Source organism: Actinia tenebrosa, unplaced genomic scaffold (genome assembly GCF_029948245.1).
Source record: "Actinia tenebrosa isolate PJP-AT-01 unplaced genomic scaffold, QUT_ActTen_1.0 PGA_scaffold0__85_contigs__length_37466705, whole genome shotgun sequence".
Taxonomy (NCBI): Eukaryota; Metazoa; Cnidaria; class Anthozoa; order Actiniaria; family Actiniidae; genus Actinia; species Actinia tenebrosa.
Genome location: NW_028292569.1, coordinates 15,633,457 through 15,659,378, shown reverse-complemented (window position 1 = coordinate 15,659,378; position 25,922 = coordinate 15,633,457). Strand labels below are relative to the sequence as shown.

Here is a 25,922-nt window from a genome sequence, read left to right as displayed (position 1 = left end):
CTTCCTTAAATTTATAGACATAAGTAACTGGATGTTAGTATAAACTCCAATTGGTATTCATATTTCTTTGTGCCTTCTCTGAAGAGAAAAGCTTTATTTTAATCACACAGGACAAAGACGTTGATCCTCATGAATATTGAATAATTAAATTATTAATAATAATTTATATTTCTTAACAAGGTAAATGAATAAATTTTAGGAGACCTTGAGCATAATCTGGTTGTCAGTGCTCTTTGATTTCTAAAAAAAAATTCTCAATTGTTCATTTTTTTGATTGGAAGTCATGCAAGTACTCTCTAGGCTCAGATTTCCAGCCATTAGGGTTTCATTATCTGAGTCTAAGGTTAGTTCTCTCCTGCACTGCAAGTGTTTTTCTCTTGGTTCTCTAATTTTCCTAAATGGAATTCAGTGGAAAAAGAGCTACTGTTGAAATAATTGTTTTTTATTTATTTTTATTTTAGTATTACTAGTAAGAATCGGATGGGAGGGGTGGTGTAGTGCGGGCTAACACAGCGTTCATTGCATGATGGTCTTTGTGTTGTTAGACATGCGTAGTGAAGCATTACAACGCCAGTTCAAAATGGCCACCTCTTCTCGACATGAAAAGACATAAAATACCAAGACCTTTACCTTGCCCTACCAACTCAAACAAGCCATGACTGGCAACAAATCGATAGAAAAATGCTTCGAGGAAGCCGAGGAAACTGGACTATTAAATTTAGGGAACAAAGGACTGAGAGATTTCCCAGATGTTGCAGGCGATTGTGAGCTGATCGATGTCATCGAAGCAGGTACGGTTCAGCTTGGGAGTAAATAACGCCTCTCTTCTAATATTTCATTATGTCTCCAGCCATAAAAGCGATTTTTAAACACTATCTATGGTATTTTGATTCTATTTTAGATCTATCGAAGAACAGGTTTGCAGAATTCCCTATCGAAATATGTGATTTTATCATGTTGGAAAGGCTCGACCTGTATCACAACGCTATCCGAAGCGTTCCCGAACTCGATGGTCTGAAGTGGCTCACAAAATTAAATTTAAGGTAGGTTTTCTCCACACAAAAAAAACTTGAAGACTGCATAAATTTATAAGATACGTATCCTAAAAGAGTATTCTCTTATTGTCTTGTATCATTCTGTATTTTCCGCTTAGCTTGAAAAACCAGTTACCAAAGTATATGACTTCGGCTTCGAAAAGATAGCTTACTTTGAATTGTTTGAACTAATATTTGATTTTCTCCAATTTTTTTATGTTTTAAAATTCTCAATTATGCATTCTGTATTCTACAACAAACACTTATGATCAAGGAGTTTATATTTCGATTTCTTTATGTGTAGTAATTTTTATCTTTATTTTTTCGCAAAGCTAACTTGATGTAAAGGAATTTATTTATTTACAAAATGTCATACTGATTAACTTGATTGTAAATCCTTTTGCTTTTTCGTACCCTGTGGGGATTTATTGAGCAACAAAGCTCCTAATCACCGGATTGCATTTTACAAAACGACTTTAAAATGATAATTCAAAAATTGGGGGTGTAGCAAAGTAAAGCATTAAAGTTTAAACGAATCTTGTCGAAGAAAAATGAAAGGTCCGAGAAGTGTTTCAGCTGTATTGTTGCAGTTTTCAAATCCTCTGCTGTATTGCAGTTCTGTCACGGATCGCTACGATCTAGATTATACCAATATTATATCAAAGAGTATCTAATTTAGTAATACTTAGGAAACTTTTGTTTTCGTTTTCCAATTTAAGATAAAGCAACTCGAGAAAGGTTTACAAATTTTGATTCTCTGTCTTGACAAGTTCACTTCCGGGTGTTATTCGGCATTTCGAATCTTCTACAGTTATTTCGATTTTTTTCTACATGATCAAGAACAATCTTCTATTTCCTGTTGATGTAAAACGTTTAAATGACATTCTTTTTAGAAATTTTCAAATTTGTAAACAATCTTGCAATAGATTTCATTAAAAATTCAACTAAAGTCACTTTTATATGTCATCATTGTTTCTTCATGTCAAATTTATTTGCTCAAGTTTATTAGTTTTTTCCTCAAAATTAGCCACGGCATTTCAAGTTTACCTACGTATTCAGCTTTTAATTAAGACTTCATTTGGATTGATATTATAGTATTTGTTTGGGCACAATACATATCCAGTAAACATTTTGTATAGTTTCCTTCAATGTCATGCTGTGAAGGACCTCAATCCTCTTTCCAAACAAACCCCAGTAGGTCTTGCCAAGTCTTTGGCTTCATGCCAACTTTATTAACTTTTTATTAAAAAAGCAATAGTCAATAAAAAGGCTTTAAAATATCTTTGCTTTAGGACATGCCATAACTATATATTCCTGTTTTAAATGTTTTCTTTAGTTTTCTATGTATTTTTTAGTTATAAATTGCAAGCTCTTAAGTTCTTTGTTAAGAGCTAAGATGTCTTTTCCATACATCATACTCAAAGAAATAATTGCCAGTCATTTTATTGAGACTAGACAATACAGTAGTTAGTTCAGATAAATAATAGCAATGATAAAAAAAATAATAATAGTTTTAACATTTATACAACACATATATCATATGCATATGCTCACCTGCATGCAGACCATACCATGCTACACCTTGATTGTATTAGATAGTGCATGCTTGTGCTTCTTGAATCCAAATTTCGGTCCCAGGCAATGAGCCACAGTGCTAATCCCTAAATTTGACAGTCTGCTATCCTTTTGTTCTGGGACATTAAGTAAGGGGTGTGGCATATTTTAAAAATGTAAATAAAATATTGCAGTTTTTCTTTTATTTACAATATGTAAAGCGGTGTGACTATATCCTATTTCTATCTAGTGAGAATTCTCTTAGTATGCAAATGCAAGTCAGTTTTTTTTATTTAAAAAAATCCACCAAATCAATGTGCTATACTTGTCTTAGAAAATTATTATTATTATTATTGTTATTATTATTATTATTATTATTATTATTACTTGTTTACTTTGTTTGATAGTTGGTTAAAATTCCACCTGTAGCAGATATTGCAAATTTCCTTTAACAACTTGGGCCATTTTAAAGTATCCTCAAATTATTTAGTCATTTTTGACATTTGAAAAGGGATTATGTCAAGAAAGAAAAATTTATTTGATTTTCTGGCCAGTCAAGTTGACCTCTCTGTGACCTGATAGAGTATTTTTAGCACATTTGCAAACACTACTATACCAATTTACTAGGTCATTTGTTAACCGTAATATAATTGAAATGTGCCACCAATAGACCCATTAAGTTTGGACAAAGTGTTTTCATATTTCATACCATTTCTCATTCCCTAGAGCATCATTTCTTTGTTTAACGGTTGCACATGAGAAGACACATGAATATGGAAATGATTCAAACAAAGAATCTTGTTCTCAAGAGAATGACACATGGTCTGAAATGGGGAAACATTACATCCAAACCAAAAATATCTTTATCTGGGTAAACCAGCTAGCATAATCACTGGTTGACAAGTTACTGTCATTTACATCTAGCTTGCCAAGCTATCAAACGATCCACGAAAATAGAATCATATATCAAAATAAAATGCATTACACCAAAGCTTGGTATTGAATAAATTATGTGGTCAATTATATAAGATGATCCAACCCATTTCCAGAACAGATGGTACGTTTGGTATAAGACCATGTGCTAGTGTTGTTGGTGGCAAACAGCTGTCCATTTAGAATACATGTATGACATAAATACATAAAATGACATAAAAATACATGAGATAAATTAAGTGGTCATTTGTATAGTGTCCCCTAGTCATTGTGATTTAGACAAAACAGTTTCAGGAGTGGGAGGGTCTTAGGGCATATATCCAATATTCTTAAATGAAGCTTGAGTCTTCTGGGTTTATGCAAGGGGTCAAATATCAATTGGACTCCCTTCAAATGCATGGAAATTGAAGTTTACTGGAATTTTGTGTGCTATATTCATATCTATAAGATAGAAGGGAAATGGGTAACAATAAACATGAAAATGAGACTACAGGTCCATATCCACCCTAAAGTACATTACATTTGCATGCGAATGGCATTGTTCTCTAACAGTCATTATGTAAAGTTAATTCAAAGTTTTAAGAATCAAACATAAAAATTTCCAGCTGAGCAGTGAACACGCCGCACAAAGCATGATTGGATGAAATTACTATCCCTAAGCTTAAAATAATGAAGCAAACATGGCAGCAAAGTAAAAAATAAAATTATTATTTCTTTTCATATTTCTTCTTGTAGGCATGTATATTATATTTTAGTCAAAAGTAAGCAGAAAAATACGAAAAAAGTAGGGTTACAGTAGCCTGGGAATAAGGGCCAGCAGCAAAACGGCTAAGGACACTGGGATTGGCTAAAACAAAATTCACTGCTTGGCTAGTTCTTGGTTCCATTATTCATCACTTCATGTTTATTGTTTTTTTGTCTTTTAGGAGGAATCAAGTGTGTAGCCTTCCTTTAAGCCTTGGATTATTACCTCTTAGAGTCTTAAACCTCAGTAATAATAGACTCACTTCTCTTCCGGTAGAAATAGGATATTTGACATTGCTTCAAGATTTGGTAAGTTATAATCCTATCCTCTTGATATCAGAGGTGGATCTAAGAAGGGTTTGAGGGATTGCAATCCCCAGCTAAACTCATTGGCACTGATGAATTGGAGGGAGGTGCCATCGAGCGCAACGTTCTGATCCGCGACGATCAACAAAAACGTACCATGCCATGTGCTATGAAGCCCCTGAAGGCGCTCCTGCAGCAACCGAAGACCGCTGGCCAGCGTGCCTTGACTTTAACTTTGCCTGACCCTTTGCCTAAGTTTACTTTAACCCCATTGTGAATTAAGGCAGTAAAATGAAAATCTTGCATCATTTGCCTTTGATCTCAGCATCATAATCCTGGAACTCCAAATAAATACATAAAGTTCCTAGATCTTTCTCTGGAAGTTAGGTTGTCTTTTACTAGTTAGCCCTTGTTAAATATGTTAACTTTTTATACCGTTAAACATAGTATATACAAGGTTCAAAAAATAATAATTTTTATTGAATGAGCAAATAAATCTGTGCAAAACAAAATTTTTGTTTTATTGTGTGTGAAATTTATCCTTTTGAAATGCTTAAATTTATTATTTATTTTTCTATTTATAGGATTTAAGTTGCAATGAATTAACTCGACTTCCAAGTAGTATGGGAGAAATGATTTCATTAAAAGATTTAAATGTAAGGAGGAACGAGTTACAGGCTCTTCCTGATGGTAAGATTTCCTTTCTTGATTTTCTATTACTATGTTAGTTTGGGGGAGGGAGGTGGAGGTCACTTGTAAGAGCAGGATAGAGGGAAGTAATATGTCCAAAACTGAGTTTGATATGCCTCCCAACTCCATTGTGGCAATGATATGAAACATCTTTGACAACCCATTTTTTCATGCTTTGCACTGAATGTCATATGCCTATGTTTGTTGAAGTCTCCTTTCATCTCCCACCCCCACCCCCAAAAATATGACATCTTGGAAAACCCACTGTTTACTGAACATTTTTAAAGCTTTGCTATGACTCCAAAAAATACTTTCCTCTCCTTTCCTTGTTGCATTAAATAAAATCAATCAATCAATAATGTGTAGTTTCAAAAATTATCCATACCCACCCATGTAAGAATTTTTAAAAAAGACCCCATCCCCACCCCCAGAAATTCCAATATTCTTCCATACAAACTCTGTAAATTTTGTTCTTTCTCTGACCCCCTACCCTTCAGAAATCCCAAATTCCTCTGTGAGGTGGGTGTGGATGATTTCTGGAACTACACAATGGATAATTAATTTAGCGTTTTGTTTTTTTTTTCAGAATTAAGCAAATTAAAATTAGTAAAATTGGACTTCTCATGCAACAGAGTATCTGTTATACCGCCAGCATATCGACTTATGACTACATTATCATGTCTAGAAATATCACATAACCCTTTGACATCACCACCAGCACATGTAAGTAAATACATTGGGGATTGTTTGTCTTCAGGATTTTTTGAAACGGAAAGGGATGACCCTTTCCACTAAAGCAGCCTTCAATAAAATGTAATAATAAAATATAATAATGGGATTAACAGTGGATTCCACAGAGTGGCTCTTCTTCCACTGGTTTCCAATTGGAATTTAGAAGTTTATTTTTGCGGAGGGAGGTAAGCCGGAGAACCCAGAAAACCCTCGAAGCACAGGAGAGAACCAGCAAACAACTCAACTCACATACAACACTAAGCTCTTCTGGACTCGAACTCAGGTGGCATTGGTGAGAGGCGAGTGCTCTCACTGCTACGCCACCCATGATTCCATACTTTTTAACAATGATTCTTGGTATTTATTTGCCTCTTTGTTTGATGGCAATGAGGGGGCAGCTAGTCATGTACTATTCACCTTCCCTGGGATCTGCATGCTATTGAAATATGCAAAGCTGATTGTAAAAAAATTCCAAATTTTATCAATACCCTGGAACAGCTTCTAGCTTCTGTTCAAAGTCATAGCACGTCTAACTTCTAGATTGGAATATAGCTGGTTAGGTTTTGCAGAGGAAGGAAAACTGAAAAACACAGAGAAAAATCCTTGAATCAAGGGAAAAACGATCTGACCTAACGAACTCTATGTTCATGGAATGCTGAGTCTAGGAATCAAACCTTAGACCCCAGAGGGGGGAGGAGAGTGCACTACCACTACACCACTCTTGATTCCCATTGGATTTATAATGTGAATGACAAAGTTTACTAATTACAAGCATTATGTTCAAATGTCAGGTGTGTATCAAAGGTCGACAGCATATCTTTAAATATCTAAGTGTTGTGGCACAGCAGCAAGAAAAGGTAATTTATAATAAAAACATTGATAATACTACTCAAGTTTAAGTCTATATGAGGTAGCATGTCACCTCTAACTTTAACCTCTACCCTCCCAGGGTTTCTAGCAAGGTACTCACTCCAGCTACTGAATCAGGGCCTAAAATAATGGTAGGACATCAGACAATGCCAGCCAGAACTGGGACTTGTCTGGTCAAATCTTAGCCTTGTCAGTCATTTTGACCAGTAATGTTTAGCCAGAAATGACCTATGACTAAGCTAAAACTATATTTGGTCTGTGATCATGAACAACTACCGATTGGCCATTATTTTAAGCCCCACTGAAGGGCGTCTTGGATTTTCCCCCCAATGTCACAGGGAAATGACCTCATTACTAAGACCAGCAGTATATTATTTTAAGCACCAGTTCATTCTCAACAACCTGATTTTATATTATTGCAAATGCCAATGACCAGAGATCATAGACATTACAAGCACCAAAGACATATATATATATATGTCTGAGGTAGTTTGTGCAAAAAACATTTGTTAATGTATATAATACATCCATAGGAAGCGAAAAGGGGTTGAAGAAAATGTTTGTTCATTGTTTTGTTGGTGGATACTAAAATTAAGTAAACAATAACTTCATCTAGTATTAGAGTTCATTTATTGAAAAAATTACCTTTGCCTTCATTTAGAAAAGAACATTAGATCGAGATATTAGGAAACCCTATTCTATGGGCAAAAAGAGTTCAACTGCAAGGTGAGAATGTTATGCCGCAATCTGCAACCCAATCTGCCAGGCAATCCATCCTGGTTCCATTTTTTATATCTTTGTATGCAAACTAAATAAGAAATGCACCACATTTTTATCTCAAAAATTCCCACTTATATTCTTTCTTGTTTTCATCCAGTCTTATTTTATTTCTTTTCCAGTTTGAAGGAAGAATACCTAATGGGAGACTCTGATCACATTATAACAGAAAGAGTTAGGAGAACACACTCACTCGACATGTCTGGAGCTGGCTACATTCATCAGGTGAGAACAGAGGACACTATTTCCAATACAAAGACCAGTTATCATACGTCTACTGCTTTCTGCCAGAATTCCTAGTTTATAAACATTACATCCAGCTATTATTGTTTCAGATTTACTGAGCAATAGAAGAATATTGCAATAAGTTATAAGTATTTTTTTTTCTTTTTTTTGGTTTGCAAAATTTGCATTATTTTTTTACAAATCAAAATGAGTTACTGCACTATAGTCCCTGGTATGCTTCCCTGGTATGTTTTTAGTGGCATTACAAGCCCTGGGAAACTGGAATTTCATCATCTCTTGGCAAACATACAGTACTGATTACTATCAATGCTAACTTCTCTGTTGTCGTTTTTTTCCACCATATTTAAAGAAGGACGACAAGGAGTCATACAGACCAAGTTCTCTGCGAGAGCGTGACAGACAAAGAAAACCATTATCGAATGTTTTTGAGAACGAGGAAAGAAGGAAAAAAGTTCAAAAAGAAATAGAACAAGCTAAGCGACTTCTGTCAGAAACCATGCAAGCCGATGATCGTGAGTCTGGGAGTATACCTGATGGTGAATTGAATGAAGGAGAGCAGCTCAAAAATGTAAGTTTCAGGCATGATGAATTTTTGAGCAGCAGTTTTGTCTAACAGTTGGTATAACTATATATATCATTGCTTTGTGGCTTGTGTGTGTTACACGTAACAGTGTGCTCAGTGTGCTTCTCGACCCATCAGTCTGTACGTATCAATATTACAGTTTTTGCATTTGCATGAATGTGCTTTTAGATATTTATGTTGTTGTGATAATAATTATTGAAGGTAAATTTATTAGTGTTTTTTTCTAATCCTTTTTTTTTCATTATTAATGAATTTGAAGTATTTGAATTAAAAAGTTTTTAGTTCGATATACTTTTACAAAAACTTGTATATTATTTATTATATTTATTTTCATTTTACTCTGATTTAATTACAAGTAATAGACCTTCCAATTCCCAGGCATGATGTTCTGAATCGAAAAATATGGTGACCAATTTGAATAACCATTGTTCTAGACTGACTAATCATTGTTCTAGACTTACTAATCAGTCCTGAACTTTAAATAAAAATAATAAAATGGGTTCGTATAACTCTGGACATGATTAAACGGAATGCAATAATGTTTGTCTTAATCTTGCTATTTTTAGAATCTATGTGCAGCTCTTTTTGTCTTCATATTTTGATTCGGCATATGCCCAAGAGGTCTATTGCATAATCCAATGAAATCCAGACATTTTTGGTTTTTGGCTTTGATTGACTAAAGCAAGATCTCAGATGTCTGAAATTATGGTTAGATGTCAGTTATATAGCAATAATTATTATATGCTGTAACTTAGGATAAAAAAACTATAAGCTTGCATTAATTTTAAGTTTAGACATGACACATGTTGTACACATCTTTTCTGTTTTGTGCAGATGCAGCCTTTAAGTTGTTATTACTGTAAGTTTACTTGTTTTTATGTCTTCATTATGTTTATCGCCATTATGCATGGTTGTAAGATATGTTTATTATACACCATAGTTCTGTAGTCATCATGCATGCTCTAGATATCTCGTAATTTTTCCATTCATTTTTATTTGTCTAATAAAGCAAGAAATATGTATTTACATGTTCATTACAGTTTGATTATAAAATATAAAATGACTAGACTGGTCCTCAATGTTTCAACTTCAGAATGATGCCTGAAGATAACGAAACATGAGGACCAATCTAGTCATTATGAATTTTATAATTCAATGCTTTAGAACCAATTATTTAGCTCATTAAAGTTTGTCAAGTCTTGTGACTTCATTACGCTGACAGTCAGACATTAAATATTTTGAGTTGATAATGGTCAAATCTAATTTTCATTATTCTGGTGGTTCTTATAACCACTTTGATTATTATTGATTGGAAATGGGAGAATGTGAAGTAGCTTGCAGCATCAGATCGATTTTTAAGTTTGAAGCTTGACAGTTCTTCAATCCGATTGGTCGATCTTGACTTCAAACTAATCTAATTTTAGCTTGAAATAAATATTTTTAGTCATTCACATACATTCAGGCAAAATATTCCTACTGAACCAGATTGAAACAGAAACTTAAATGTGCTTCTTGTCACAAAAAAAACTACATCCATTATTAACTCTACTATATTCAAAGTTTAATCCTTAATTAAAACTTGTTGGCTAAGCACAAAATCACCTAATAACCAGCATAAAATTTTAGCACTTTTTATTACAGCAATTTTCAATATTACTTACAATAATTTACAATGTGAACTCAGTAGATGTGTTGTGCATTAAAATTTAGCCTTTCACTGCCGTCTCTCAAAAAAATAAAAGGCAGCGACTGATTAATGTTGTTGACAAAAGTGAAAGTCCAAATTTCAGCCTGCAGCTCAAAGCTACTGAGTTTGCATGATATTGAAAACTGCTATAACTGATTAAAAAGAATTTAACTTTGAAATGAAACAAATTCAAAAGAAGCAAAAAAAATGACTTGAAACATCAAAGTTTCTGTGAAGCTGGCAGGAAAATTTTACTCCAGGAAAGCTTTGAAAATTCATTTTTTTCTGGAAGTCGTTTTCCCTTGAGTTGTGCCAGACTCACAGTAAATCCTTCTTTTGATTCTGTTTCAGATGAATTCATGGCTGGCGCTGGCATATAACCTCCAACGATCGCTAGAACCTAAAACGATGTTCGCCGCTATTGTTCTTCTTCTTTATGTCTTCTTGAATTTTACCTCTGTCTTAAAATCCTTTCTACTGATTGGGCTTTGCATTGCTGTTGGGTGGGTGCTTACAAAGTAACCCCAAAAAATCCATAACTAGTTTTGAATATATATGTATATGTACATACCATGTATTTATTAGTATTTTTGCTCATTAATTTAAGCTTTATGTCAACAACTATATAGAGTATGTTGTCCTTCATGGTAACAAAATTTCTTAACATATTTACTTTGAACTTTAAAGAAACCTTTCTAAGATGGATACATAATCTTGATCAGCTTTTGCTGTTCTCAGAGGATGTCGATCTTAGAATTAGATAAGTAATATCATATAAGTATATAAAGGTCATAAACTAGCTCTAACCAAAACCTAGTCCACAAAAAAAAAAACACATAGACAAACAACAAGTCTTTAAACCATAATTATTACTCAAGAAAATCAGCGACAAGAAATCCAATGGTGTGAAACCAAAAGCTGATCTCTGCTCTGAGACTGTCTAGACTTAGCAGACACATCTGATTAAATTGTACCAGCATCAACTTTAAAATACTAGAAAATTCTTTGAAAAAATATCAGATTCGAAATTCATTTATTTTTGTTACAATTAAAAGTTCAACATATTTTTACAAGATTTTCAAGTTACTTTCCAGTAAAAATGTTTGCTACTGAATTGAGGCTACTGCCCATGCTGACCGAAGAAAAAAGTGATCTTATATTAGGTAGCATAATAGAAATAATATTAGAAATAATATTAATTAGATATTTATGTTGAGAAAGATAGATAATTATTTTCTTATACCATTTCCTTGATATTTTGATAATATTATTGATGTTTTTTTTCTAGAAGATTTAATAAGAATTATGAAAAATCATTCTATTTTAACGTACAGAAATTTATTCATCATCAAAAAAATTATTTCAAACCTAGGCCAGTATCACATTTATTTGAATGAAACCTTCTCAACCAGACTCTGCTTGATTACTTAGAAATATTATCAATATCTAGAAGGTATAGTTAAGTTTCCATGAGAAAAATAGAAATCATAAATGGATAAAAAATAGATAGAGCCACTGACTTTGTACAAGCAAATAACAAAATTAATGCCCCTATATGAAAGATTTCCTTACATCAGTTATACTTCTGAATCCTTTTAAAGGAATTTTGTATAAACCCCAGATTGTTTAATGAATACTAGGGATGGCAATTTCAATTGTTTGATACTGGTAACCTGTTACGTTAATCACATAATTATAACATATTTTTGTTAAAGCCAACTAAATATGTACATTTGACCAATATAAATAAGTATTTGATGTAATTACATAAAAATCTATTATAGAAGTAAGTAGTATAACAATATATAATATTTTTCTTTTATAATTACATGAACTCTAGGTTCGTAATAGTATTATACAAACATCGAAAATGATATTGTATTAATTTAGCTGATAATAGTCTAATACGAAAGAGAATATTATTCTTAGAATGTTATTATAATTACTAGAAAATTTAACACATAACCTTATAGTACTGTTTTGTTCAACCTGTGAAGCTCTAACAGACAGTAACTGATAGTAGAACTGAATACAAAAACTAACAGATAAGTAGTGCAATTTTTGTATGAGTGGTGAACATTATGGCATTGCCAATATACTGTATCATTATTTTATTGTAACTGTATCTACACATTGTCGTTGGATGAAATACTAGGAAATAATTGGAAACCATTTTAATGTTACGGCATGTCATACTGTGTGATGCTTTAAGTTAGTATGTATGTTTCCCTCTCACACAAAAATTGCTGTATTGTCTGTAAAAGTAATTAATTCACAGGTGAAGTCTGTGATCATTGTACTTCATGAAGATATAGCTAATACATGTGGCATTAATATTGCCTTGGAGATATAGTAAATATTAGAAGCATGAGTAACATGCCAGATACTGAGTGTAAGAGCTTAAAATCTCTCTAATGTCAAAACGACTTACATCTATTTCATGTACAAAAATTTAATGATAACCAAAATTACCTAACCTGATGCTGCGAAGTGAAATATATATGTCACCAGAGACTTCAAAAGTCATGCTGTAGATGCATATAAATTCTTTGGAATCATGTGTATCAGTTTCAGCCATCAATAGGGATTTGCACCATCACATGCCGGCCCCATTATACAGCTTGGACAGCCTGTGTTAGATGACAGAACAATAAAATGCCTTTGCTCCTGGAAATTGAATTCTTTCTCATGTAAAACTATTGTATTGTTCCTGCCATCTAACATTGCTGCTACAAATCACTTCATTTAGATCTGATTAAAATGCAGATCTGAAACTAGTCTAAATGGTTAAAGCACATTTCCCCTGTTTCGTCAATCCTAGAATATTAATTATGTCAATGACGGTATAGCTCTAGTTGGTGTTTTCAAGCATTAGCATATTGTAATATTAATTTGCCAACCATTATCTCCTAGTTCTTGTCATGTTGCTACATTTCATCAACAAATAGATCTGTCGTTGGCAAAAGCACGTCACAGCAACTAGCGCTATATAACATTGGTTTATCCACTCTGCTTGTCATAGCAATGAAAATAGCTCACATCAGAGCAACTGGGGCTATATTGCATGGCTTTATCCACCCCTTAATCCCCACCCTACCCCCCACAGTTTTTTGTAACATTGTCAAGTAAATCCTCAAAGCATTTTGCTTGAGTTTTCTTGGTGAGCTTGGGTGGTCAGTCGTAATAATTCAATGGCCATCTAAGGTCATGTGTAGTGTTAGACCTATGCTGTCATAGGTGGTTTTCCAGTGTTGAACCATTGATGAAACCACAAACTATACAGCATTATTTCCAGTATTTAATAGTATTATTTATTATGAATTTAGCGGCTACGAAAGGTGTACACCTTTTAAAAATATAATTGTCACTGTTTTAATTGCCATGCACTGGTTTGAGACAAAAGCAGTGACAGGTTAATGGGCAGTAGACTACCGTCAATCAAATAAATTGTTTCCATGTAACTTTACTTACTCTAACCATGTATTTGACTGACAATAGTCAGAAACAGTGGTAAAAAATACCAAGGGGTGTGACCACAAATGTTAGCATTCCATTGACACTTGTGAGTCTCCTTGCTGAAGGGATGGTGGGCCAGGGGTCTGAAAATGACATTATTTTGTCGATAACGAGAATGACGTTATTTTGTCTCAGTTTCATTTCCGTTGTGAAAAAAAAAACAGCTGACATTAGGACCCCCTCACCCCACACTTTAAAAAGTGCTCCGCCATCCCTGTTTTGAATCCAAGATTCAAATTTAATATTCATGGAATAATAGTTATTAGAATAATTATGATTATGAATAGATATTTATAGAGGAAGTAAGCGTTTCCTTAGGAGATATTTCCTAGTGGATAACTTTCCAGGCTGCAGCCATCAACAGAAGAATATTTTAAAATATTTGTAAATTTTTTTCTGAAGGTTGTAGAATCATGCATCTAGGCTCTAAAATCCACCAAATAAAAATCATTTGAGTGTGCCACACACTGTATATGTAGTCATTGTCATCAATAAAATTGTTAACCAACAATTCCTTGTGAATTATTGTTACTGTTTAACGAATTAAACAGCTTTTTCCATGCTTTGTTCAGTAATCAAGCACACAGGAAGTGACGAAAGCATGAAAGAAGTAATATATGAAGAAACACACTTCTTGAGTGCTTACTGGGATGGAAAAAGCTGTTTTATTCTTTTTATTATATAGTTACTAATTTTATTTTGGTATTGAATTTATTTACGCAAAAAGAAAGACATTCACAGGACCTAGCAGCACTTTGCGTGCGCAGATGGCGTCAGCACTTTGCTCCACTTATTTAGCATAGTTTTCGACAAATCACTGTGCGCGTACTATATATCCTAACTATATAATAATACATTACAAAAAGAAAAGGATTAGTTATGAGTTCATCAAGTCAATGGATAGTCTTTCATACAGCTGCTGTTAGTGTCATGTCGTAAAGCTTTCTCCCCTGGTTTGGATTTGGGAAACAGTTATTTTATTAAATCTAATAAGTGTTGTGGGCTATGATTATTGAGACTTGTAATGAATAAATGACTTGCTTCATCAATATACTTTTGTTGCTGTTGCTTTTGTGTTTGCATTTGTGGCTGTTTTTGTTGTATCTAATGTTACTGTTGTTGTGTTCGCATTTGCTGCTGCTGTTGTTGCCTTTGTTGCAGTGTTGTTGCTGCTGTTGTTGTTGCTGCTGTTGTTGCTCCTACTTCTGATGTCCAAATTTTGATGTTATCTTTAGTTTCTATCAAATTAGGGCTTTGAATAGCTCTCTGATCCCTTCAACTTTTCAACTTTTTTCATTTCCACAGGAATTCCTATCAATAGAAATAGAAGAGAGACAAAGAAGAGAAGAAGAAGAAAGACAAATAGAAGAAAGGAGAAGAACGGCAAGAAAACTCCAGAAAGAGCAACAAGAAATTATCCAACAGCAGAAAGCAGCTGACAGTAGAATAAGGCGAACAGAGAAGTCAAATGGAACAATGGAAAGAAGGTAAGTAATAAATAAATAAATGAAATGATCGCTGATTTTGTACTGGCAAAAAAGGTTTTATTTTTGGGAAGGGGATGCATGGATGAAGATAATAATATTTTTAACCAACTGAAATAGCATAATTAAGGATAATACTAGGCAATGATGATGATACATACCTTACATACTTTATTATCTTTCTCCAGTAGGGCTTTTCGAAGACAATATATTAAAAAAATAATGAAATAGTTAGATAGTAATAAAAAATATAATTCTAATAATATATGCAATTATAATGAATTCATATAATATAGATAATATGCTAAAACTGTATGTATAGATAGATAGAGTGTGAATTCACTATATCCATACAACAATAATGGAGATCGTTAGACAACACTGTCATAATCAAGATCATCATCATAATATAGTAATAATAACAGTAACACTAATATTTTAGATTATTAATTTATGACATATTTATTGCTTTAATTATGATAATAGTATTAGTAATAATAATAGGTGTAGTATTAAATATAATCAATAATACCAATAATCATCTTTGAGTAATAACAATAAATAATAGATATTATTATCTTAGAGTAACCACTTTTTATCAACGGGGTAGGACCTGAGGAATCTGCATACCTAGACTGTTATACTGTCATAGAAATATCAGCAACTGTCCTTCTCTTCAAAGGAATAACTATGATATTGTTCTTGAGCCTTCTTCAATGGCAAAAATTTGGGTAAATGAAAATACTGATGACCATCCCTCTTGGGTTGTGAAAAAAATCTTGATGACCCCCTCCCCCTTAGATTCGTTTTTGCCCTCTTGAATTACAATTGTGGGTGTAAACACAGTTCTGTTCCTGATGGTGTCATAATATTCATAAAAGGGCTATTAAGTATAAGTATCATAAATTGTTGACAATAGGAGGAGTAATGCTATGTCGAGAATAGATAAACCAGATCTTCCACCAAGGCCCTCCACTCTAGAAAGATCTAGAATTATTGACTCATCTAGAAAACCCAGAGCATCTTCTCTAGGAGCAGGGTATGTAAAGTAGAAGATAAGTTCTAGATGTAAGGGTCTCTCTTTCTCTCTCTCCTTCTCTCTCTCTCTCAAGTTATCATGGGTCTACATCTACATCTACATCTAAATCTACATAATTTATTTGCAAAATCCAAAAGGACATCTAGCAAATTCATGTGGGTCTGACCCACATAGTGCAAGAATGTAAGGGTAGTAGTTGCATTTTCATTACTTCAAACTCTCATAGTCTTAATTTTTAATGCAATGGGTGAGGATGGAATAAAGTCATTTGCAAAACCCAGGGTCTTTAAAGAACTCCTTTATAGAGAGTCATACAACCTTATATTTTCTGTAAACCTAGGGCAACTGGTCAAAAAGTAAAGGGAGAAGGGGGGGAGAGCATAAAATTATCAATAATTATCAAGAGGCAAAATTCTGGTGACCCTCCTCTTGTTTTAAGCCTAATATAGTATGACCCACTCCTATTTGAGGCTCAACAAAAGTAACCCAACCTTGACCTTTACTTTCTGACTAGTCCCCTAAGTCTAGGTACTCAATTGTTTTAGTGGTAGAAATGTTAAGATATGACTCTCCGTTTTGTTGGGCAACTCAGAGCAGTAGTAAATGCAAACACCTCACAATATTATTTAAACTTTTCTGAGTGTGGCATTCAGAAGTGCAACTCATGTTGTAGGATTAAAATTTTTAACTTTCTTGGAATAAAGTTAGTATATATATGATAGCTAAAAATAACATAATTATATGTGAAAAGAGTTTAAAAAAATGTTTTTTACCTTAAGTATAATTAAAAAATAGTTTATGTCATATTGCTAGACCTATGATTTTACCAACTAAAATGACATAGTGATTGTATCCAGTATGTATCAATGTATTTCAAAACATTTTAATTCTAATATATTTTCTAATGAAATGTTCACTAAATTTTGGTTTTTCAGGGTTGCTGGTGAAGGAGAAACCTATAGAAGTAGACAAGTAAATGTTTATTCTTTGTTGTATAGATTTTCTTTTACGAACCATTTTTTCCTACAACAGTACAGTTATTCTGTGTTCTTTATTCAAATTTACTTCAATGCATGTTTTATCCTGATTGGTCATGCTCATACTGATTTATATTTTCTTAGGGACTTTTCATTAGACATCGGAGGGGAAGGGGGGTGTTGGGTTAGAAAATGGGGAGCCTTGAAATTATAGTGGCCCTGAAAAGGGTAGTTTTGAAATAATAAATGAGATATATAGGAGTCTTCAAAATATTGAAAATAAATAAGGGATCCTGAATAAAAATTGTTGAGCGTATAAATTAGGGGTTGGAGAAAAAAACGAATTTTTTCTATTTTCAATTTTTTCACTCAAAAAGACAATTTAATATAAGGGCAGTCTATGGACTCTCTAATTTCCATACAAATGGAACATTTTCCCTTTCTCTCAGGAACAAGATATGAAAGCCAGGATGCAGCAAAGCAGAAGAGAAGCTCAGTTATCCAGGCAGAGATTAGAAGAAGAGCGTCAGAAATCAATGAAAAAAGATAGCGTATGTTTGACTTTTTTTTTAATTTTAGCATTTTTCATGCACTTATGATGACTGGTTTTTTTTTTCAGCCACTCAGTAGAGATAGTCTTTCTTCAAAGGTAATGAATGAAAATTTCAACAATAAATCTAATAAAATAATTTATTTTCCTTCCTTTCCATTTTTGTATTTACTTCCTTTCTTTTCTCTTCCCTTTTATCTTTCTCTTGCTTTATTCTTGCTCCTTCCTTTTTTTTCCTCATCCCTTTTCTTCCTTTCATTTCTCATCCTTTTTTCTTTGCTTCCTATTTCTTCCCTCCACTTCTATTTTTTTCTTGCATTCTTTTCCTCTTATTTCCCTTTTCTTATCATTTACTTATCATTTACATATCATTTACTTATCTCTTTTGCTCACTATGTATAGCAATAATATTATGTTTTTATATATTCTTTAGTGACATATAATTTATATTCTTATATAACAATTTCAATGTAAAAGTAAAGCATTCCATTATCTAACCTTTACCCTTTTCTGTATTCTTCTGTCATACAGGATAAAGACAGCAGTCAAGCCTTGCGATCACCAGAAATTGATGTCTGGGAGGTATGAATCATAGAAAGGGTTTTAAGTTTAAAGCCTAATTTAATGTTATGCAACCTACTTTACCTATTCTGCAACCTAATGATAAAAATGTTCTTTTTTCAACAGGAAAGTATCTTCCATAACATACACAAAAGATCTACCAATCTGGGCCATGTTCGCTCATGTATGTATGATATACACTGTCCTTTTGGCTTGATGTAATGATGAGATATACTAAAGTTATTGATGTTGATTGTTTAATAGTGCCTGCAGCACTCAAACAGCATGAAGATTCTAAATTCACCATGAAAAGAATGTTTGATAGTGCAAGAGAAGAGTTTGAAAAACTAGAGATACTAAGAGAGGTAAGTTGGATGCTATAGTCCCAGAAATCCATCCCGCCTCCCTCAAACCTGTGGAGAAAGTACAAATATTCCTATGCCACCACAATCTCTCTATAACGTTTCAAAATAGTTAAATAGATAACATTAGAAAACTACTTTCTCCCTTTACCCTCCTCACTTAACAATCCAAATCCTCATAGCCCTATGAAAAGGGGGGTGGTGAATGTGGTTATTTACACATGTCGCTTTTAGAGCTTGTTCACACTAGGGTCAGTTAGATCGATTCAGATCGTTCGCTCACGATTCTTATTGTTTACACTTGCATTTAGATCGATCACAAACGATCCAAACTAGACCATCTCGAGAGGTAGTTTACTTTAGATCGATCTTTATCAAACCGATCTAACTAGCAATGCGAACGACGATTTAAATCGACTCAAAATAAATCGATCTATCTCCAGGACTTTTGACCGAGGGAGGTAGTTTCCTGCCAAAGCGGACGCGCGCGCGCCTCGGGTCTTGAATGGAAAGGAATCCAGCGAATCCAGCTATGTGTTTACATACCAGCCATTACGAGCCATTACACCGTTTATAAGATGGCGAAAAGAGGAGAAACTTGGGGGTTTGAAGAAACAAACCTGCTTCTTGACTTATGGAGCGAAAGCGAAATTCAGAAAATGATCGAGGACTGCCCAAAAAGGAATATTGAAGCTTTTGAGAAGTTGGCCAAGAAACTAGCTGAATTGCGGCCAACGTTTTCACGAAGTGCAAGTTGAACGTGAATTGAAACAACAACTTACAATGCTTTGTCTCACTAGCAAACCTTGGGTTTGCACGCCAGCGCGAATCTTTAAAATGCGCTTGTATATTTTCTGTTTCCTGTGTAGCCGTTTCCTTTTAAGTTCAATTCTGCGACGAGATTTTTCTTTTAGCCTCTTTAACCTGATAAAGATGCACAAATTCACCAAAGATAGCAAAGATATAAATTCAAAACCTTGACAGTCGGCCATTTGTAACTTAAAGCCTTAGGAGTTACCATGGAAACGCTGTAAAATTACGTGTACTGCCGCTGGCCAGCAAAACAAGATGTTAACAAATGTGAACGATTGAATCGATCGGAAGCGATCGCGATCGATCTGAACCGAATGTAGTGTGAGCGTACAAGGTTTAAATTGAATCGAGTCAAAATTGGTCCGATCTGAAACGATCTAAGTGTGAACAAGCTCTTAGTTCCAAGATACATAATAATGTCAACTCTCCTTCACCCCTTTACCCATTTCTCCACTTAATCGAGAAGTTATAATGAATATCTTTCTTCTTTTTGTGCAGGCATTAGAGAGTAGACTCAAAGTAACCCTACCAGATGATCTGCCCACTTCGCTTGCCGATGGGGTGGTATTATGCCATCTTATCAACTCAGTATGCAAAGGCACTATTCCAAGTATACACATACCTTCTGCTGGGGTGGTAAGTACACACTGTTTTGCTGAGATTTCAAATCTAATAAACCCTATATATTGCCTGACTTTAAGATTTGGCCAAACCACAGCTGATCCAGGAAATACAGGAGAAGTTGGGGGTGATGCAAAGCTGATAATAAGGAAGTCTGAAGTTGGGCTTCCTGTTGCACAAAAATTCCTTACCAAGGGGAGGGTAAGGCAACTTTAGTCTCCCCTGTATATTTCATTCATTTTTTGGTATTTCTTTGGTTTTCCATAGCCCAAGCTTACCATGACAAAATGTATGAAAAATGTAGATTCGTTCCTAGAGGCTTGCAAAAAATTGGGTGTCAGAAAGGTATGTTACTTTCTCAAATTTTCTATTTCACTCTAATTTGGTATGAAACTTTTTCATTCCAAACCTCTTGGACATACTAATAATGGTTTAACTTTTGCGCTAAATAAGGCTGCGTTCATAATGTATGGCAGAGGGGGGGGGGGGGGGCAGGTGAAATTGAAAATTTTGGTAGGAGAGAGGGGGGATGCACGATTTTTGGAAGAAGCTATAAGCCTTGCTTAGGGGGAATAGTATTTTTTTGCATGACTTTAAGGGGGGTGTTAAGAATTATTCTGGACATTTCAAATTTTCACCTGCCCCCCCCTCTTCCATACATTATGAATGTAGCCTAAATATGATGATGATGATAATGATGATGATGTAGCAGTGATGGTGCTAATGATAACAATAATGGTATAATAACGATTTCGATAATGAGTTATTATTTGAATAAATATTATCCCATGAAATATTGGTTAGTAGACTGATATTAGAGTAGTAGATCTTATAGATCTTATTTCCATTGTTGTTTTTGTCTACTGGTATTTCACTAACACACAAAAGAATTTTATTTTTTAAATTGCTTTGCTCTACATTATTCTCTTTTTCAACAGGATGCCCTTTGTTCACCTGCAGACATCCTAGAGGAGAAAAGCCCAATGAGAGTGTGCAATACTGTACAAGCACTTTTAGAAGTAACAAATTCTTAGCAGTAACTACTATTACTGAAATACAATAATATTACCATCATTGACAGTTTAGCATATTTGATTTCCTTATAAATACCTTTCGGCTTATATTATATAATTATTATTATGCACAAATCAATTTCTGAATCATTGGAATTAATTTTTGTACGAAATTACTAACTCACATTGTGTTTATTAATTAATATTATATCATAATTTTGAATTCACTTGCAATAAAACATTACCCGTGTACCAGAGGTTCTGCTGCCCAGGGATCATGACCCAGTTGCAGAGGAACACTGGCACTTGAATTTAGGCATGGTGGTTTGGCAGGGTAAATTTGATGTCTAATATTTTAATTCGTCATACAGAAAAGATTGGAGAGTTTGTTGTTTTACTGCTTGATCTTTACATCACTAGACTTCCTCAAAGACTTCTAGGCTTTCTGAATAAAGTATCTGGCTCTATTAAAATGTTTATAATGTGACTGTTCTATCTTGACAGTATTGCATTCTCACATCATTAACAAACTGACTCTAAACCAACTTCATAATGTTGAATAGGTTAGTTAGGAGCAAATTTTTTAACCTTCCCATCCAACCATTAACAAAACCTTAAGGGTTGAGTGATCTCTGCAAGCAGGGTATGTAGTTAAGTTTGCTTCTTGTTCTTCTTGGTCATTGCAAATGTGAAAACCTATGCACCTTATATCATGCTTAATTTATACAACACAAGCTCAGGGCTTAAGAAATGGCTGGACATCAGACGAGCAATATCCAGCCAGAACTGGGATTTGTTCAGTCAAATATTTGCCTTGCCAGTCATTTTGACCAGTAACATTTAGCCAGAAATGAGGTATGACTAAGCTAAAACTAATTTGGCCTGTAATCATAATCAGTGACTGATCGGCCATTATTTTAAGCCCTGTAAGCTTTAATCAATATCCTAGTTTAGTTACAGAATTAATGAAGTTTCAACATGGTTCAAGATTCCCAGCCATTGTACATTCTTTTAAAAAGCACCAGGCTACCTAAAAAAAACGAAACATTTGGTTGTCAAGGAAACATGAGAAGCACCCTAGATATAGTTGTTATATTGGTCAAATATGTATCAGTCAAATCCAACAGGTGGTCTATCATCAATGCTGCGTTCTGATTGGATGAACTACTACCAGACTATAAGTTATATCCTACTAGTATTGAAAAGTGCCTGCTTCGAAAACCAAAACATTAAATTTAACTGTAATTTAAAACGTGCTTGCATCTATATATTTGACCGACTAGTTGGATTTGACTAGGCTCGAGGACTAATTGTTAATTATTTACTGCAGATTCTGGATTCAATTATTTAGCTTATTTTAACGAAATTTAAATATTAAAAATAATGAAAAATTGAAATAGGAACTTGATTTGAAAAATTAGGATAGGTAGTGATGTTCCTGAACACTTACAGCACAACACTCAAAAGTATGACCACATTAATTATTGATTCTCATACTTCTATGTACGGGTTAAACAAACACATTTCAATGAGAGGCTGGCTTGTTTTACTAGATAAGGAGTTCAAAGGCTTGTTTGGCAGGAAAAAGTCAGTGCATAGAAGTATGCAGATACATTAAATGTGATCATACTTTTGCGCTGTAATAACTTGTTTGGTAAACTATCTTTTTAATCCTGCAAGTTAGTCTGGTTGTATTTCAAATATAACTGAAAGAACGGTAGACCTTTCCTGAATTTACTTGGATCAACACAGCTCAAGGTTAGGCCAAACAAAACAACAAGCATGTTTCCTGTTGCACAACTGACCCTAACTTTCTTGCCAAATTTTGCCAACCCTTATTATTTTCATTGCCAAATGCATGACAGGGTTCCCAGTAAGCTCATTTCAACTGTTGTATCAGTAAAAAAAATCTGACCTACCGAGACCCCAATTATTTTTCTCATGCAACAGGAAACACACTTATTTTTTTGTTTGGCCTTAGACTTGATAAATCATAGAGTATAATATGTATACAAACATCAAGTCCAGCATCAGTCTAAAACCATTGTAGTCAGTCAAGTGAAATCTGGAACAGTCTACTACTCAAGTATATAAAAACACTCTTTAAAAAAAAATTTAGATCTACTGGTAGATTTTTCTACTACAAGGTTTGACAATGGTAAATGATGTGTTCTGCTGCACAAAATATTTTGTAAACCAAAACCTTTTGTAAATAATTACAGAATTCCTTTGAATAACCTTGGGGAAAACCAGTATAACATTTAATAAAATCTAAATTACAGACAATGGTATCTAGTGATATTGCACCTATCCTCTTGACCCACTGCCTAGTGTCAAAGAAGGAATATATTGGCCACAACCCCAGCCCTTGATGCTTGATGGGATAGGATGGGGAACAAGTGAGGAAAGGTTTTGCAGTGCATAATTGCACATCACAGTAAAATCATGGAAAAACATTAAAGAAAATTTAAAAAGAACTGTAACCTCTTTCCTTTTGGGCACTATGGGGGCTGGGCTCACAACTATGAAATAGTAGATTCCAAGTACGCCTCTAATCTAGCCTTGAAACCTCCATTACCCCACACAATCTGGTTTTTCAGTGGCTTTAGAGTAAGCACTAAACTCAAACAAATGCTAGTAAATGAAATTACCAGAAGTTGGTTTAAATCCACAATTCCATTTACTGTTTGATGGATTCAGTGCTGGTGCTCTACTGCACAAGTATGAGCGTATACATGCACGTGAGCATATGCGCATTACAAATATTAAAAGCTATTACCTAACAAAAACTTTAACACACAAACTGTATGACAATTTGTAATTTTATTCTGAATAGCTCTTCATTACAGATCACTCTTCATCTCCCTCGCCCTTCGTAGCCCTGGTGTAAATAAGCTGAGCACTGTGCTTTGATACTTCCTTGATAAGACCTTTATTCTTGAGCTCCAAGAGAGCACGCCTGGCAAGAGAGCCACGGATCTTTAGTCTTTCAGACACAACAGAGGGAGTAATGAGCCTGTAGCTTGGGACCTCCTTGTAGAGCTTGTCATATGTGGCCTGGTCAAAGAGGACCAAGTTGTTGAGCTTGTCACGGACTTTTCCCTTGGACCACTTCTGCAAGATGCAAAGATAGAGCACTTTAAGTAAATTGAAGCCCAATGCCCTTTGGACTTGATGCATAAAAGAATCAAGTTCAGTCTTCACACCATTGATTTGTGGTCATCCAAGCGAATTTGGTAAAGGTTTTGTCTATTAAATATTAATAAATATAGTAATAGATCATAAGCTAGAGTGCACGCACTAAACCCGTGAATAATATTTAGTTCTAATTAGTAGTAATTCATACAGAATCCGGCTTCGTTTCCTATTGCTTGATTATCACTATATAGTACTAAAAATTAGTATTTGTTTCACAGGTTTGGTGCGAGCACTCTAGTAACATTGAGAAGACACACTAAAGATGTGATTTTACCAACATGCCTCACAATGCCCTAACAAGTGAAAGGCTCCTAAGTTTAAAACACAATCTTTTAAAAAAGGTATATGCCATGACATAATATATTGCTTTTAGACATGGACAATGCATCAACAGAGGGACAGTTTACATTACTACCTAAGGGTTTGACAAAGGGAAGTTCAATCCCACAACCCCTTACAAACACTACATTAAAAAATATTGACTCTGACCTGAAATCAGACTTCTTGAGTCAACTGAGTGACTGTTTACAACCCTACGCATGAATGTGCCATGAGGTATTTTCTCCTATAACTATCGTATACAACACGCTGTCATAGGCGAGTTGTAAGCTTGATTTACACACTACAACTCAAGTTGTAGGAGGTGTGAGCGTGTAGTATACCATAGTTGTCGGCGAAAATCGTACCATCTAAACCGGCCTTTAGGGGGTTCATATAAACTTAGGTGCTCAACCTCAACACTAGACCAATGTTCTAATAACAAAGTTACTGACCTTCTTCTTAGCCTTCCCACCACCAGAGCTGTTGGCTTCTGTGACTTCTGAGGCTTCTTAGAGTCCTTCTTAGGGTCCTTCTTGGGTGGCTGTTAAATAAAGCAATAATAGTAAAGATCTGAACACTCACAATGCATAAAAAACATAGGCATTACCCATCAATTGTTTCAAACGACAATATGAATCCTATTGCTATGACATATAAACTCCTATATAAGCTTGACCTTAACTAAGTTTATGTAATGTCTGAAATGATAAAAACTAGTCTAAAATATAAAGTTCAGTTTAAATTTCAAACAAGGTGTAAATTTTTAAATCATTTGATTGCCCCTTATATTACAAAATTTCGTTTCAATGACTAAGGAAAGAATCATAGAGCTCTTAAAAATACGATAGCTGTGGCTAAGGGAAGCCATTTTGAATCAATCGTTCAACCCAACACGTGATATTTTTATTGATCAAAATCACATTTAAATCTATAAGAATCTAGCTTTATTTTTGTTCTGCCCTATTAAGGATATATCTATTTATTTCACTGTTAAGTTTTTGTAGTACTATCTACCGATATAACAGAGAAAAGGCCTTTTATTCTAGAGTCGTTTCGACCAAACTCACCATTCTGTCTCGAAGATGTAAAGAGAAAGAACATGTGGAGCAATATACCCTAGAGGGGGATCAATCTATTGTTACGCCTAGCCCCAATCTCCTTGGCCTTGCAACTCGATCGTCAAATATATTCATTTTCTGGAATTCCCAAAAATATTCGCTTTAGAAGTATTCTGTGTAAATATGAAACTTTATTTTCTTTTCAAGTTAACAAATTCAGTGGTTTTAAAAAGGTTGTAAAGGTGATTGGAGA

General features: G+C 34.2%; 2 protein-coding genes across 4 annotated transcripts; one reads left to right on the top strand and one right to left on the bottom strand.

Annotated features, from left to right (window-relative positions):
* Positions 1-555: 555 nt before the first annotated feature.
* LOC116303143 (leucine-rich repeat and calponin homology domain-containing protein 1) lies at positions 556-23,378 on the top strand. 3 transcript variants are annotated; one of them, XM_031712622.1, is made up of 20 exons: positions 556-791; positions 902-1,043; positions 4,448-4,574; positions 5,156-5,261; positions 5,848-5,984; positions 6,785-6,850; positions 7,525-7,589; positions 7,763-7,865; positions 8,239-8,454; positions 14,978-15,159; positions 16,076-16,195; positions 17,131-17,167; positions 17,622-17,723; positions 17,792-17,821; positions 18,254-18,304; positions 18,410-18,467; positions 18,548-18,648; positions 19,957-20,094; positions 20,347-20,424; positions 21,018-23,378. In XM_031712622.1, exons 1-20 carry the CDS (start codon positions 656-658, stop codon positions 21,111-21,113), a joined length of 2,091 nt encoding a protein of 696 aa, XP_031568482.1. In that variant the 5' UTR covers positions 556-655; the 3' UTR covers positions 21,114-23,378. The 3 variants fall into 3 exon arrangements, with proteins under 3 accessions (XP_031568482.1, XP_031568481.1, XP_031568483.1); XM_031712621.1 differs by having other exon boundaries at positions 8,236-8,454; XM_031712623.1 differs by lacking the exon at positions 16,076-16,195 and having other exon boundaries at positions 8,236-8,454.
* Positions 23,379-23,896: 518 nt separating this feature from the next.
* On the bottom strand, positions 23,897-25,712 carry LOC116303144 (small ribosomal subunit protein eS25). The gene is given in 4 exon segments (XM_089035078.1): positions 23,897-24,206; positions 25,064-25,095; positions 25,098-25,152; positions 25,626-25,712. Coding segments are annotated over 4 exon segments (438 nt in total). The 3' UTR covers positions 23,897-23,942.
* Between the last annotated feature and the right edge of the window lie 210 nt (positions 25,713-25,922).